Here is a 14,648-nt window from a genome sequence, read left to right on the forward strand (position 1 = left end):
TGGCTAAATTTCGATTACTTTTAAAATTGTGGCTATTTTTGAATGACCACTTATAAATCTGGCTATTTTTGAATTTCTCCCCGTCGAACTCCTAAGAAGAATTAACCTAATAGCCACCTATCCAATTGCATAAACTAAAAAATAGTGGACGGATATATAATTTATGTACACACATAGAACTCAGTTAGCTATTTGTGTAAAGATCAGATAGGCTAGAAGCCCATATTATATTAAAAACGTACAAAAAGAGAAATATATATTTTTACCCGCTCTAAAAAATAATAGCCGACAAAATATATATTATGTATGTGTGTGTGTACGATATACAAAAAATATACATAATTTATATACTTTTCGGCTAGCGAATGCAATTAGTTTCGTCAAAAGGCCAATTTTTGGATTTTGCCCAACAAAAGTGTAGCATTAGGATATTTCATAGCTTATTCATTCCTCTCAAATTAATTGTCAAAAAAGCAAAACTAATTGTTACTTTCCTTTTTGGTAATGATTTTAAAAAATATTACATTTTAAGGCTCAAAGAAATAATGAACGGATGTTTGGATTCAACTATGACCAAGGGATTATTTCTTATCCGTTTTTTTTTTAAAGTTAACTAGATACCACTTTATTTTGTTCACGGTAGCTATGCTTTATGACCGGATGATTGTTCCTTCGTTTTTGTTATTTTTTCCTTTCTAGATTCTGCTTATCTGCATCCCGAATAATAATGTGAAATTTTCAAGAATTTATGGCAAACAAGTATGTAAAATTAGTTGAACAGTGACACCAACGAATCACTAAGCTCTTTGTTGTTTTTAATTTTGCTTCATATGTGCGTATTAAATTGATTAATTACCAAACTTTATGTCCCTTTCAAGGAGGTCTTTTAGTGATATTTTTGCACGCATTTCTCTATGGTGAAAATGATAGGAACTAAGGGTGTGTTTTTGCACGAGGGAAAACATTTTCCGTAAGAGGAAAATATTTTCCTTACTAAGAGAAGAGAAAATATTTTTCAAGACTCTTTTTTAATTTTATCCATCTTATTTTTCATCCCTATCAACCCCCACTGATCCTCCCCCACACATCTACCCCCACCCCCTACCCCCCTTACCCTCGACCCCCCACCACCACCCTTAACATAATCTATACTTTATTAAAAGCATAAAACACCTACTGAAATATCGTTCGCATTTTTTACCCTCTAAAAATTAATTTCACATTAGACAAAATAGTCATTTTATTTCTCTAATTTTTTTTACTTTTAAATCAATTAAAATTTTACTTATTATATCTTTTCTTATTTGAACTATATAAAAGTCTTAATATTTGGACTTTAACTGACATGTAACATATTAATTAAATCAAAACCAATTTTACCATCCAAAGCAAAGCTACACTACCATCGTTAAATATCCTTCGAAAATTCTAAAAAGTAAAACAAAAGCAAGAAAAAGAATTTGAATTTAATATTGCCAATAATTAAAACTTGTAAATGAAATAATATTTAGGATTTTAAATTCATAATTTACCACTTTTACTTTTTTGAAACTTCTTATCCTCTTAGTTAATTAAAAATGAATTTTATTTCCAGCTCAAACATATAAATAGTTCAAAATAACAAGTAATATAACACTGAATTTTGCATTGGAATAGAATATCTTAAATTTTGAGTTGTAACCAAATTCAAATATGACAAACCTTCATCGAAAGATAAAAACTAATTTGTAAAATTAAGATATATACGTTATGTTTTTATTATTTCCTTTTTATTAATTCAAGGATTTTGAAAAATAATTTCATCAGTTAAAAATTACTGGATGTTTATAATAAAACAATGATAAGCTTTAAAAGTGTTGAAGTTACGACAAGGTGTTAAAATACTTTTGCTTGACATAGTTTTTTCTCTGTTAAGTTAGCTAAATAAAATTTATATCCCTAATTTTCAAGAGTTTATGCTTTTTAAAATTTTATTATATAACTCAATTACATAGTTTAATAGTATTTATATGGTTTTTAAAATTTTATACTTATTGATATAGAGTACACGCGTATCCCGGTAGTGTTATTAAAAGTATTTCTTCTCATGTTGTGGATAGAGTATTTTTTTTTTCATTTTAACAAAATGAATATTTTCTTTTCATAATATAGAAAAAGTATTTTCTTTTATTACAACAAAAAAAAGTAATCTTTTTATGATATAGAAAAAGTATTTTCTTTCACTTCAACAAAAAGTACTTTCTTTTTATGATGTAGAAAAAATATTTCTTTCATTTCAACAAAATTAGTACTTTCTTTTTATGTTGTAGAAAGAGTGTTTTTATTTTGTTTCAACAAGAAAAAAAGAATTTCCTTTTCAGTTATGAAGCTCAAATTTCAACGTTCTCATGTGAAAAAGTAAATCAGCATATTAGTTCATTTGGGTCTATGTGGATTTTTTAGAAGGATAATTGAATTATTGAAGGAAAATAGAGTTGTAAAAACGCCGAGTAATTGAGGGGCAAGGGGCAGAGGAAACATGGGAATTGGGGGGGGGGGGGGAGGGGGGTGTGAGAAGAGTAGCATAGAAAATTATATTCCTAAAAAAAATTATACTCTCTAATTAAACACTAGAAAATATTTTTCGGAAAAAGTTTTTCATTCACCAACCAAACATGGAAAAATAAGTGATAACACCATTAATTTTCCAAGAAAACATTTTTCACGAAAACGTTTTCCTTTCATACCAAACACACCCTAGATCTCTAAAGGCCAGAAAGCAAAACATCTAAGTTTATCACATGCTTCGGATTGTTTCATTTTTATCTTTTTAACATATACTTAGTTGAAAATTGAAATATTTCTTCTTTCTTTTTTGAGTTAGTTTACTGATTGTAATTATCCTTATATTACCAGTTGGAAAAGCTTAGTCAGCTTGGGGGCCGTCTACATCATTGTTTTTACAAGAGACAGTGAACAAAAAGATGATATCGTATACAAAAATCCGACGAAAACCCTTACGTAAAATGACAGAACACACACACACAAAAAGTAAAAATGACAAAGAAAATACAGAAGTGAAATGGAAAATTAATACCCCTCCTTTTCGATTTATGTAAATTAGTTGACTGAGCTTGAATAAGTTTAAGAAAGAAAGAAAATCAAACCTTTTGAAATTTATAGTCCGAAATAAGCTATCATAACGTTAGAATGTTTCAAGATTTTAAAAAGAATCATTTTTTGGAACGAACTAAATAAGAAATAAATTGACATAAATGGAAAGAAGGAGTAACAAGAAAATAATGAAAATAATAAAAATAAAAACAGATGAAAGAAGGCAGAAAAGAGATCTGCGAATTTGGAGATAGTTACCTTCTCATCCAACTAGAAATCGATCAAATGAACTTCTTTTTTCTTTTTGTTTACTTGGAATTCTTTTCCTCTAGTTTCCTTTTCCTTTTTCAAATTAACTTGGTTTTAGATTGTGAGTGCATGTATTGAAAAGATGGAACGTATTATTATGCTTCTTTTCAGAAACTATGTAAATTTTGATTACTAGGAGCAAATGATATCCTATTATTTTTAAGAAGCTGAAAAATAATAATTTCTCCCTAAAAGTATTTCTTTTAAAAGGATTTTTGAAAACATACACTTATAATAAGCACTTTTAAAAGTTTGATCAAACACTAATTGAAAAACACTTTTCAAATCTCAGTCAAACATAAACTACTTTTCACTAAAAATATTTTTTTTTAAATATATTTTGAGAAAAATATTTTTCAAAATAAGTTGATTTAGAAGTTTTGCTAAATTAAACATACTACTTAGTTTGGGATCGGTTCAAAGTAGTACATATAACTTTTCAAGTAGAGACATAGTTTAACAGTAAACTAAATATTGGATTGGGTTGGAATTACAATCCAGTAAATGGAGAAAACTGGATTTATATTTGGAGAAAACCCACTCAGGATCATGGTAGCAAGAAAGTGGATCCTACTGATTTTTTTTCCCCACTCCACATTTATTATTTTTTTGTAGTGTAGTAACTGTGCCACATTGTTATTAAATTGAACCCTTTACACTGCACTTAATTTAGAAAATTAATGATATAAAATAAACTACGTGACCATTGAACAAAATAGGATCGGATTAAATCTGATCCTAGTCCTGAAATCCGATCCCTATTGGCAATTAGATCCAAATATTAGTTGAACAATGTAACCTAATAAAATTAGGTTTGAAATTTCATAACATATATATTCTTGGCTTGTAGCAGCAGGAAACCCTTTTTGACCAATAGACGGTACGTTTTCTTTCTTGACATATTAGCAATCTATAATCTAGGTACTCTACTAGACTATTCTTACAAGTTGAATGTGTTGTTTAATTTTTCCTTGTCAAAGCTATTGTTTTATGTCATTTTGTTAAAGAGGTATTTATCCTTTAATGGTTGTGCATAAATTTTTGAGTTCCCACCAGTGGCGGATCTAGAGGGTAACGTGCGGGTTCCCGAGAACTCAGTAGCTTTTGCACGGTCCTTGTATATTGATTAAAAAATTTATTAAAAAATTTATAAATATTTGATTGTGAATCCAATTGATAACTTGAGATCGTTATAGGAACTCATAAACTTTATAGTCTGGATCCGCCTCTGGTTCCCACACACACACACACACACACACACACACACACACATATATATATATATATATATATATATATATATATATATATATATATATATAAACAAAGATTAATGAAAAATATGGGATTAGAGTCAAAACATAAATCTAATGCCGGATACTCAAGTTTTACATAACTGGGGGGGGGGGGGATCTTCTCAATTTTCTAAAACTGAAAAACACTTTTGGAGTAGTTTTTTAGGACTTGATGTTAGATGTCGGCTAAGGTTGGAAATGAAGAAGTGAATTAGGAAAGTTAGATAGGGTTAATAAAAAACCCAACACGTGAGTGGCATATGGGTAATTGGACGGCAGAGATGTATTCTTGAAATAGAGGGCCTAGATTTGATTTTAGCTCTAATGATTTTGGGCCATCAGCTGAAGCAGCTTATAACCAATTTGGGCCTAACCAATTAGGCATTTATAATCTGGTAAAATTTGTTACTCTCTCTCTCTCTATTCTCTTTCTCTCTCTAACATCCTCACTCTATCTTCAACCTTCTTCTAACTTCCTTCCATTAATTCTACAGGTAAAAGCTTGGATTCAATGGAGATTAGAAGCTTTTGTTCTTAGTTAGATAATTTCGATTCCAGAATTTGATTGTACATTTCGAATTAATCAATAAAATCTTCATTTCAGTTCCAATTTCTTTTTCAATTTCTTAGTACATTACAATTGGTATTAGAGCTTCTTCCTGGCCAGTCCAAAATGACAGGAGCAGAAACGAGATCTAAAGCTACAGATGAGTCTCTGAAGAAGTTAGAGACACAATTTCAACAATACATGCATGGTTACAAATAATGAAAGATTAGAAAATCTGGGGAAGAAATTAGAATTGTTAGTAGAAAAGCTGCTTCCTTCACAGGATGGGCTTCTGGGTAGCACACCAATGGAGAATCTCACAAATGTTGGGCCAATCACTAGGCCATGGGTGGGGGAGAATAGGGAAAACCTAGGAGGAAGGAACCAAGGCCACTCTTCTCAATCTCGAGTGGAAATGCCCTACTTTGATGGAGTAGATCCCTACGCATGATTGAGGAAATGTGAAAGATTCTTCCAGCACAATATTATCACTGATCCACAACAAATCCTTCACCTCAATGGTAAGGCTGAATCCCGGTTCTTTTCCTATCACATAAGTAAAGGAGTAGTTAGATGGTCAGATTTTACTACTGAAATTTGTAGTAGGTTTGATGGTGCATCTAATAGCAAATTAAACCTTATTGGGGAATTAAAAAAAATAGAACAAACAGGAACATTAGATGAATATTTGGAGAAATTTGAGTAACTTAAAGCTTGGGTGCTAATCAGAAATCCTACTATACCAGAAGAGTTCTTCTTTGAATTTTTCATTTAGGGCTTAAAGGAGGAAATTAGACATACAGTTAAAATATTGGATCCTTATTCATTCAACAAAGTAGTAGAGAAGGCTAGGCATAAGGAGAACCTATTGGAAGTTATTACTAAGTTTGGGAAATCACAGTGGAACAAAGGAATATCTGCAGGTTATTATCCCCAGCCTCCCAAGGGTTCAAATGGGGGTTCTAGCTATGCTAATAACAGGTTTTTTGAGAGTAGAAATGCTCAAGGTTTGTGTTACAAGTATGTGGAGAAATACCACCCTGGGCATCAATATAAATCAAGGCAGATGAATGCAATATCAGCTGCTATAGAGGAGAACTTAGAGGAGACCCTACAGCAAGAAGAAACAATGGTAATACCAAAAGAAGAGATAGTGGATGAGGCAATAAACTTAAATGCACTATCTGGAACTGAAGCACCCAACACCATTAAGCTGAGGGGTGAAGCCAAGAAGAATTCCCTAACTATTTTGTTGGATTCAGGAAGTACACACAGTTTCTTAGATATGGAGGTAGCAAGAAAGACAGGTTGCACTATTTCAGAAGTTGTACCTATGAGAGTGACAGTAGCAAATGGCAACTACCTAATGAGTTTGCACATTTGCCACAAATTCAAGTGGAAAATTACAAGATGTGGAATTTGAAGATGCAGTCAGAATCACTAAGTTGGGGGGCAATGACATGATACTGGGAGGGGACTAGATGAAGAGGCATAATACTGTCCTGCTTGACTTTTTGGAGTATAAGGTGCAAGTGACTCACAAGGGGAAAAGGGTAGAACTCGAGAGAATTTACAACCAAACAGAGCTTAAAAGTTTAACAACAAATGGAGTAAAGCAACTATTTAAGAAGGGACAAGACATATGGTCTCATCTATTTACAATTTCAGCAGAAGAAGTAGCAGAATTAAGTTTAATACATGCAGCCATTGACAAGGTGCTGAAGCAATATCCAGATGTGTTCTTCGAACCAACCTCCTTGCCTCCAAAAAGGGCCCATGACCATTTTATTCCCCTAAAAACAGATACAAACCCTATAAGTATTAGACCTTACAGATACAGTTTTTTTTCAAAAAAAAATGAGATAGAAAAGCAGGTGAGTGAGATGCTCAACAATAGCATCATACAACCAAGCCATTCCTCATTTTCATCTCCTGTTTTATTAGTCAAGAAAAAAGATGGAAGTTGGAGGTTTTGTATTGACTATAGAGCTTTAAACAACATGAACATCAAGGACAAGTTTCCTATTCCCTTAATTGATGATTTAATGGATGAGTTATGTGGGTCATGTATTTATTCCAAAATAGACTTAAGGGCTGGTTATCACCAAATAAGAATGGGAGAAAAAGACATTTACAAGACTGCATTTAGAATACATTTGGGACATTATAAATTTAGGGTAATGCCTTTTGGACTGACTAATGCACCTGCCACATTCCAATCACTAATTAACCATGTCTTTAGGGATTATCTTAGAAGGTTTGTGTTAGTGTTCTTTGATGATATTTTAATATGTATTTCTACCATGGAGGATCATGTTATACATCGGAACAATGTACTAGGAATATTGAGGAAAGAACAACTATTTGCTAAGCTGTCAAAATGTTCTTTTGGCCAAACAAAGGTAGAGTACTTGGGGCACATAATTATAGGAGAAGGAGTTGCCACTGATCCTTCAAAGATTGAAGCTATGGCTTCTTGGCCTACTCCTAAAATTATCAAGGCCCTTATGGGATTTCTGGGGTTGACAGGTTACTATAGGAGGTTCATCAGGTCATATGGGGTTATAAGCAGGCCCCTAACCAACTTGTTGAAGAAAAATGGATTTCACTGGGATGAGGAAGCTGAGCATTCATTTCAGATCCTTAAACAGGCCATGTCCAATGCACCTGTTCTAGCATTAGCAGATTTCAACAAGACCTTCATAATAGAGACTTATGCTTGTTCTAAAGGGATGGTGCAGTGCTTATGCAAGAGGGCAGACCTATTGCTTTTTTCAGCAAAGCTTTAGCTCCCAGACACTTGGGACTATCTACCTATGAGAAAAAAATTCATGGTTGTATTATCAGCTGTGGATAAATGGAGACATTACCTTCAAGGGGGCCATTTCATAATAAGAACAGACCATCACAGCTTAAAGTATCTATTGGAACAAAGAGTTACCACTGTACTACAACAGAAGGGTCTTACCAAATTACTTGGACTTGATTATGAGGTCCAGTACAAAAAGGGGGCTGAGAATAGGGTGGCTGATGTACTATCCATGAGAGGAGAAAAAGACTCATCCTTATTTGCCTTATCTTCTACTAAGCCTACTTGGATGAGTGAGGTGGAGCAGAGTTTTGAGCATGACCCTGCAACTCATAAATTGATAACTGAGCTGATAACCAGTACCAACAGCAGCCCCATTTACACTCTATTGCAGGGTATTTTGAGGTATGATCAGAAGATCTACATTGGCAAGGGGACAGACTTAAGAGCTAAGATTTTTGAAGCACTGCACCAATCTCCTTTGGGAGGGCATTCTGGTCAGCAGGGTTACTTACAAAAGGATGAGGATGATTTTTTATTGGCCTAATATGAAGAGTGATGTCTACATATGGGTTTCAGAGTGTGACATTTGTCAAAGGGTGAAGACTGAGAATATACATACACCTAGCTTACTACAACCTCTACCAATTCCTGATTTGCCATGGCAGGACATAGCCATGAATTTTGTGGCAGGGTTACCATCATCAGGCCACAGAGATGCTATACTAATGGTGGTGGATAGGCTCACCAAATATGGCCATTTCTTAGCTCTCAAACACCCATTCTCAACACAAGATGTGGATGATTTGTTCTTGAGAGACATCTACAAATTACATGGTTTGCTTAAGATTATTGTTTCTGATAGAGAGAGTGTATTCACCAGCCAGTTTTGGCAGAGATTATTCAAATATATGGGAGTCAAACTGAATATGTCAAATTCCTACCATCCCTAAATAGATGGACAGACGGAAAGGTTAAACAGGTGTTTGGAAGCCTATCTACGAGCTATGGTATTTACCAACCCTAATCAATGGGTGAAATGGTTACCTTTGGCTGAGTGGTGGTACGACACCAATCATCACAGCGCCCTAAAGACTACTCCTTTTCAGGCATTTTATGGTTTTGCACCACCACAAATTCCCTCAGGGTCCTTACCCCAATTAGCACAGACACAAGCTAGGACATGCATAGCCCAAAGACAACAGATGTTGCAGCTTCTTAATGACAACCTCACTCAAGCCCAAGCAAGAATGAAGTTTTATGCCGATAGAAACAGATCAGATAGGGTTTTAAATGTGGGTAACTGGGTTTACCTAAAGTTTCAGCCTTACAGGCAAGCTTCAGTTGCAGTGAGGAAGAATCTTAAACTAAGCGCGAGATTTTATGCCCCCTACAAGATTCTACAAAGGATAGGATCAGTAGCTTACCAATTAGAGTTGTCCCTGGGTTCTCAGTTATATCCTGTGTTTCATGTGTCCCAATTGAAGAAGCGTGTAGGTCCTGACATCACTCCACAGCCACAACCCCCAATTTGCGATGAGAATGGTTGTGTCTTAGTCCAACCAATGGCAATCTTGCAACGAAAGATGGTGAAGGTGAATAATGGGTTTGGAGTCAAGGTATTAGTTAAATGGGCTAATTTGAGAGCTGAGGATGCAACTTGGGAAGATTGGTGATACATTAAAAGCAGGTTTCCAGAGTTTGTGACTAATCTCTGACCTTGAGGACAAGGTCATTGTTTTCATCGGAGGGGTATTGTTAGATGTCGGCTAAGTTTGGAAATGAAGAAGTGAATTAGGAAAGTTAGATAGGGTTAATAAAAAAACCAGCACGTGAGTGGCACATGAGTAATTGGACGGCAGAGATGTATTCTTGAAATAGAGGGCCTAGATTTGATTTTAGCTCTAACGATTTTGGGCCATCAGCTGAAGCAGCTTATAACCAATTTGGGCCTAACCAATTAGGCAGTTATGATCTGGTAAAATTTGTTACTCTCTCTCTCTTTCTATTCTCTTTCTCTCTCTAACGTCCTCACTCTATCTTCAACCTTCTTCTAACTTCCTTCCATTAATCCTACAGGTAAAAGCTTGGATTCAATGGAGATTAGAAGCGTTTGTTCTTAGTTAGATAATTTCGATTCCAGAATTTGATTGTACATTTCGAATTAATCAATAAAATCGCCATTTTCAGTTCCAATTTCCTTTTCAATTTATTAGTACATTACACTTGCAGGAATTGAAAAGACTTCTCTATAATTAGTGTTAAGAAAATCACCTACCATTGAAACAAAGGCCAGAAATTTTGAGACATATGTCTAACGTAAATTAGGCTAGAAATTAACTCTCAGAAAATAACAATATCTTCTGGAATACATGGAACGGTTAACTATTAACCCAACAAAGTAATATGTGGATTAAGTTATCTTCATTTTAAAGGAACATCCTATTGTATGGAAGAAAAACTTCTTGTCACATATTTGACTTATCAACGGATATAAAATCCTTCAAAGGCAACTTCTCATTGGCATGACGACATGTCATAAGGTCGAGGTCACATAACGAAGGCAAATCATTGTTAAGGTCGATGTAGCTTAAATGGAAGACGAGGACGAGCACCTGTCTCCTGTCGGCTAAAAATATTTAGATTCCTTAGAGAAAATTTCAGTAAATATTCCTCTCTATTATACTAGGGTTTTGTGGCTCATGTATCTTTATGAATAGAAAGAGATGTAGTTCTATAAAGGGGGATTGAACACTTTTTATAGAGAACAATACTGACATTCTCTGAAGATTCTCTCTTTATCATATATATACACAAGTTTGCCTTTACACCTCTTTTCTTACATATATCTCTCGATCTAATAAGAATTGGAAATTCAAGTGCTTATCATTATCCATCATTGTTAGATGAATCAATGAAAAAATCTCACTCATGTCGGGTGAATTAACGTTGCTCCATTATTTACATAAACATAATTTATTGTCATTTATTACTATCTCTCACATTCTTGAATCATAATAGATAGGTTATATGTGTATCTCTATTATGTTTTGATGACCTAACAAACTTACTGTTAAGAATCAGATAAGGAACCTATCATACATCCTCAAGAACTTAGATCAACAAGTCTCTAGTTGGGGACACGGTTCAACTCTTCAGAGTCAAAGGAACAACAGAGGGAACAAATAGCTACCAATTCCCGTGGTGACTGTACAAGTCAAACCCCAGCTGTAAAGTTGCTGTCTGCACAAAAAAAGTACAATAGTCAACGCAACAGTGCAAAAACAGTGCAACAGTCAACTTTATGGGGAATACCCTTTACCTAACTTGCTTGCATCATTCAAGTGATGTCACAAATAAATTATTACAATCAAGTAGAGGTAAAACAAAACACTTTGACATTCACTACTAGAAATCCGGTAAAAAGCGACCACAAAAAGTGACCAAAGTTGGTCGCTTATAGGCCTAAAAGCGAGCAAAAAGCGAGCAAAAAGCGACCAAATATGCCTGGTCGACCAACTTTGGTCTCTAAGGTAAAAGGACCAAATATTCCGGGTAAAGACTATAGCGACCAACTTTGGTCGCTTTATTATATTAATAATATAATTTTGGCAACCAAAGTTGGTCTCTAAATGTAAAATACGTTTTTATTTATTTATTATTAATCATAAAAAAGCGACCAACTTTGGTCTCTAATCCAAATATTATATTTTAAAATCTGGAAAATAGAGACCAAGGTTGGTCGGTTTTTTATTAATTTTTTAAAAAAATAAGCGACCAACTTTGGTTTGGTCGCTAATTTCAAGAATTTAATTTTTTTAAATATAAGCGACCAAAATTGGTCGCTATATTTCCAGAAATTATTTTTTTTAATGGAATAGCAACCAAGGTTGGTCGCTTTTTGAGAATTCTGGATAAAAAGCGACCAGCTTTGGTTGTTATTGCCCAGAAAATTATTATTTTTTTAATAGAAAGGCGTCCAAAAAGAGACCAAAGTTGGTCGCTTTTCTGGGTATTGTTTTGCCAGAAACTACCTGTTTTGGCAGCTACACCACCTGCTAGTCATACCAAATTCTTATTACAAGCAACAACAACAACAATACCAACAACAACACAACAACAACAACACAAAAACAACATTAAAACTAACATTAAAACCAACAAAGTTTAAAGTTCAATAGAACTACCACATTAAGCTAACCAAACTAAGTTAACTCTTATTACAAGCCCATTCGAAAACCAATTCTATTTGTCTAGTTCAATGTTTATAAAATTCAATGAGTGTTGTGTACATCATTATCATTACCGTCTGATGAACTTTCATCACCATGAAGGTATTCAGAAGGGTCTACTTGTCGAGGACGAAAAGAACGATCACGGGGAGGATGGGAGGAACGAGCACGGGGAAGGCGAGCCTCTGGCAATGACTCACGAGACCGGGGAATCGGAAAACCTCCAGAAGCTAGGAGAGATTTGAGTCGCTCTTGCATGCCCTGACACTGAGCGACCACACCAATGTACTGAGCATCTCTAAGCTTTTCTCTTTCCTTGACCACTTCTAGCTCGGATGTGAGCTTTGTCACAGTCTCTCGCATAGCGGAGAGGCTCTCCCCATCAAGTTGCTCGGCTTGCGAGGAAGTCTCTATTCCTTGCATTCCACACTTATAGTGATGGAATTTCTTAGTAGGAAGCTCGTATACCTTCCCCCATTTTGGACCGCCTGCAGCCTCTGTCCACATTCTTTCAGCATCCTCGTCCGAAGGTTGGATTGGCTTGCCCGACTCATTTGGTGGCTGACTGTATATGAATTCCTCCACTTCAGCTGTGAAGCGACCCTATAAGATAAATTACATTGAATTAGTATTTCAAAATTTATATAAAAGTAAATCAAAATACTTAATGAAAAGTGAAAACTTACATGTACAGTCGAGGCTCGTCCCTCGACCCACCTTTCTTGATCCGTCTCTTTCTTCTTCTTCACAATATGAGTCTCCTTGAATAGCTCTTCTTGGTTCATCGGATGCCCCAACTTTTTTTCCTAAAAACTCATAAATTTTAGTTAATAAATAGAATAGATATACTTTGAAAATTAAAATAAATGAAGCAATTACGTACCATTCTCTTTTTTATTGTCCCTAGGCTGATCGCACCTCCAGTGTGCAAGAATCCTCCCTTCTCAGATGCGTGCGTTTTCTTTCCTTTTTCGCTCTTCTCTAAGAACGTTGCAGTAAGCCATTGCCTTTGCAAATCATCCCATAAATTCTGAAGCAACCAGCCAGGCTTCTGGTTCAACTTTCTAGCTTTGGAGAAAGTATGTGACAACCGCTTGCGAGCTTTGAGATGAAAATTTGCAGTCACATTCGTGCTATAGCGGTGTTCCCATACACACTTGCTCTGTATTTCAAAAGTTAAATATTATATGGAAATATCATAAATATAAATAATTATTCTACTTAAAAGAACATTTATACCTTAAACTCATTGAAAATTTGCTCCTTTAACGAGAATGGGAATTCACTCCAAGACACATAAGGGCCATCATAAAGCTTTCTGGTTGCTTTTGTGATTATCCTCATAGTAATATTACTCGGGATGAACCTGCAATTTAATAAAAAAAAACAAATTAATATCTTAGTAAAAACTGTACAAAACAATAAACATAAAAATAACAAATAACTCTTACCCATCACCCTCAAGGACTATGATGATCCTTCCATATTGATCATAATGTACCTCCTCATCAGCATCAACATCACCGTCCAAAACATGTATATCAGAGGCATGTGTGAAAGGTGTAGGGGGGTCAGAGCTAGTATCTCGCAGTCGAAGGCCTGAAATAGATGGAGTCCCTGATGAAAATGAATGTGATCCCTGTGACTGCGACATAGCTGTATGGACCGCCATTGGATGTGATACTGATTGTTGTGACCCGAGTGGATGTGACAGTGATGGTTGTGATCCATATGGATGTGACATGGATTGATGCGATCCATGTGATGATGATGGGTGTGATCCACGTGGTAGTGAGGCAGGTGGACTGTATGTCAGACGTATAGTCCTATGGCCCTATGATGACCTGGTGTCTGCACGAAGGTGTAGGGCGTGTGATGTTTTGGCAGCTCAGAATAGCCCTGGGGTAGAGGCAAAGACATAGGCATAGACATATGCATAGGCACATCATAAGAGGGTGGAAAAGATTGAGTATTATCTTCTACCCTCCTCTTTGGTTTCCTAGCCTTTTCTCGACCCCGGGAACCACTAGGGTCATTGTTACCTCGACCCTTGTCTGTCATCTGCATAATATAATACATATTTAGATTGAAACATACATAGAAACTAGCTATAAACGAGAGTTATTAAAGAAACCAACTTTTTAAAGCTCATCGACGTATTGTTCCTCGTCAGAGAATTCTTCTTCCTCACTAGTTTGAGCTTCATCAATTGATTTTTCTTCCTCGTTTTCTATAATTCTTACTTCATTATATCAATTTCTTCCAATATGTGTTCAGGATGTTCCAAATCATTTTCTAAAAGTTCGTCCACTATTTGGTGAACACTGGAGATATCATTTTGATATGCAACATCTAACACATTC

The 14,648-nt window shown here is 35.0% G+C and overlaps 1 protein-coding gene across 1 annotated transcript; it reads left to right on the plus strand.

Annotated features, from left to right (window-relative positions):
- Positions 1-8,075: 8,075 nt before the first annotated feature.
- On the plus strand, positions 8,076-8,600 carry LOC142162316 (uncharacterized). Its single transcript, XM_075218657.1, has one exon. It carries the CDS (start codon positions 8,076-8,078, stop codon positions 8,598-8,600), a length of 525 nt encoding a protein of 174 aa, XP_075074758.1.
- The last annotated feature ends 6,048 nt before the right edge of the window (positions 8,601-14,648 follow it).

The sequence above is a fragment of the Nicotiana tabacum genome, chromosome 7 (genome assembly GCF_000715075.1).
Source record: "Nicotiana tabacum cultivar K326 chromosome 7, ASM71507v2, whole genome shotgun sequence".
NCBI classification, from domain to species: domain Eukaryota; kingdom Viridiplantae; phylum Streptophyta; class Magnoliopsida; order Solanales; family Solanaceae; genus Nicotiana; species Nicotiana tabacum.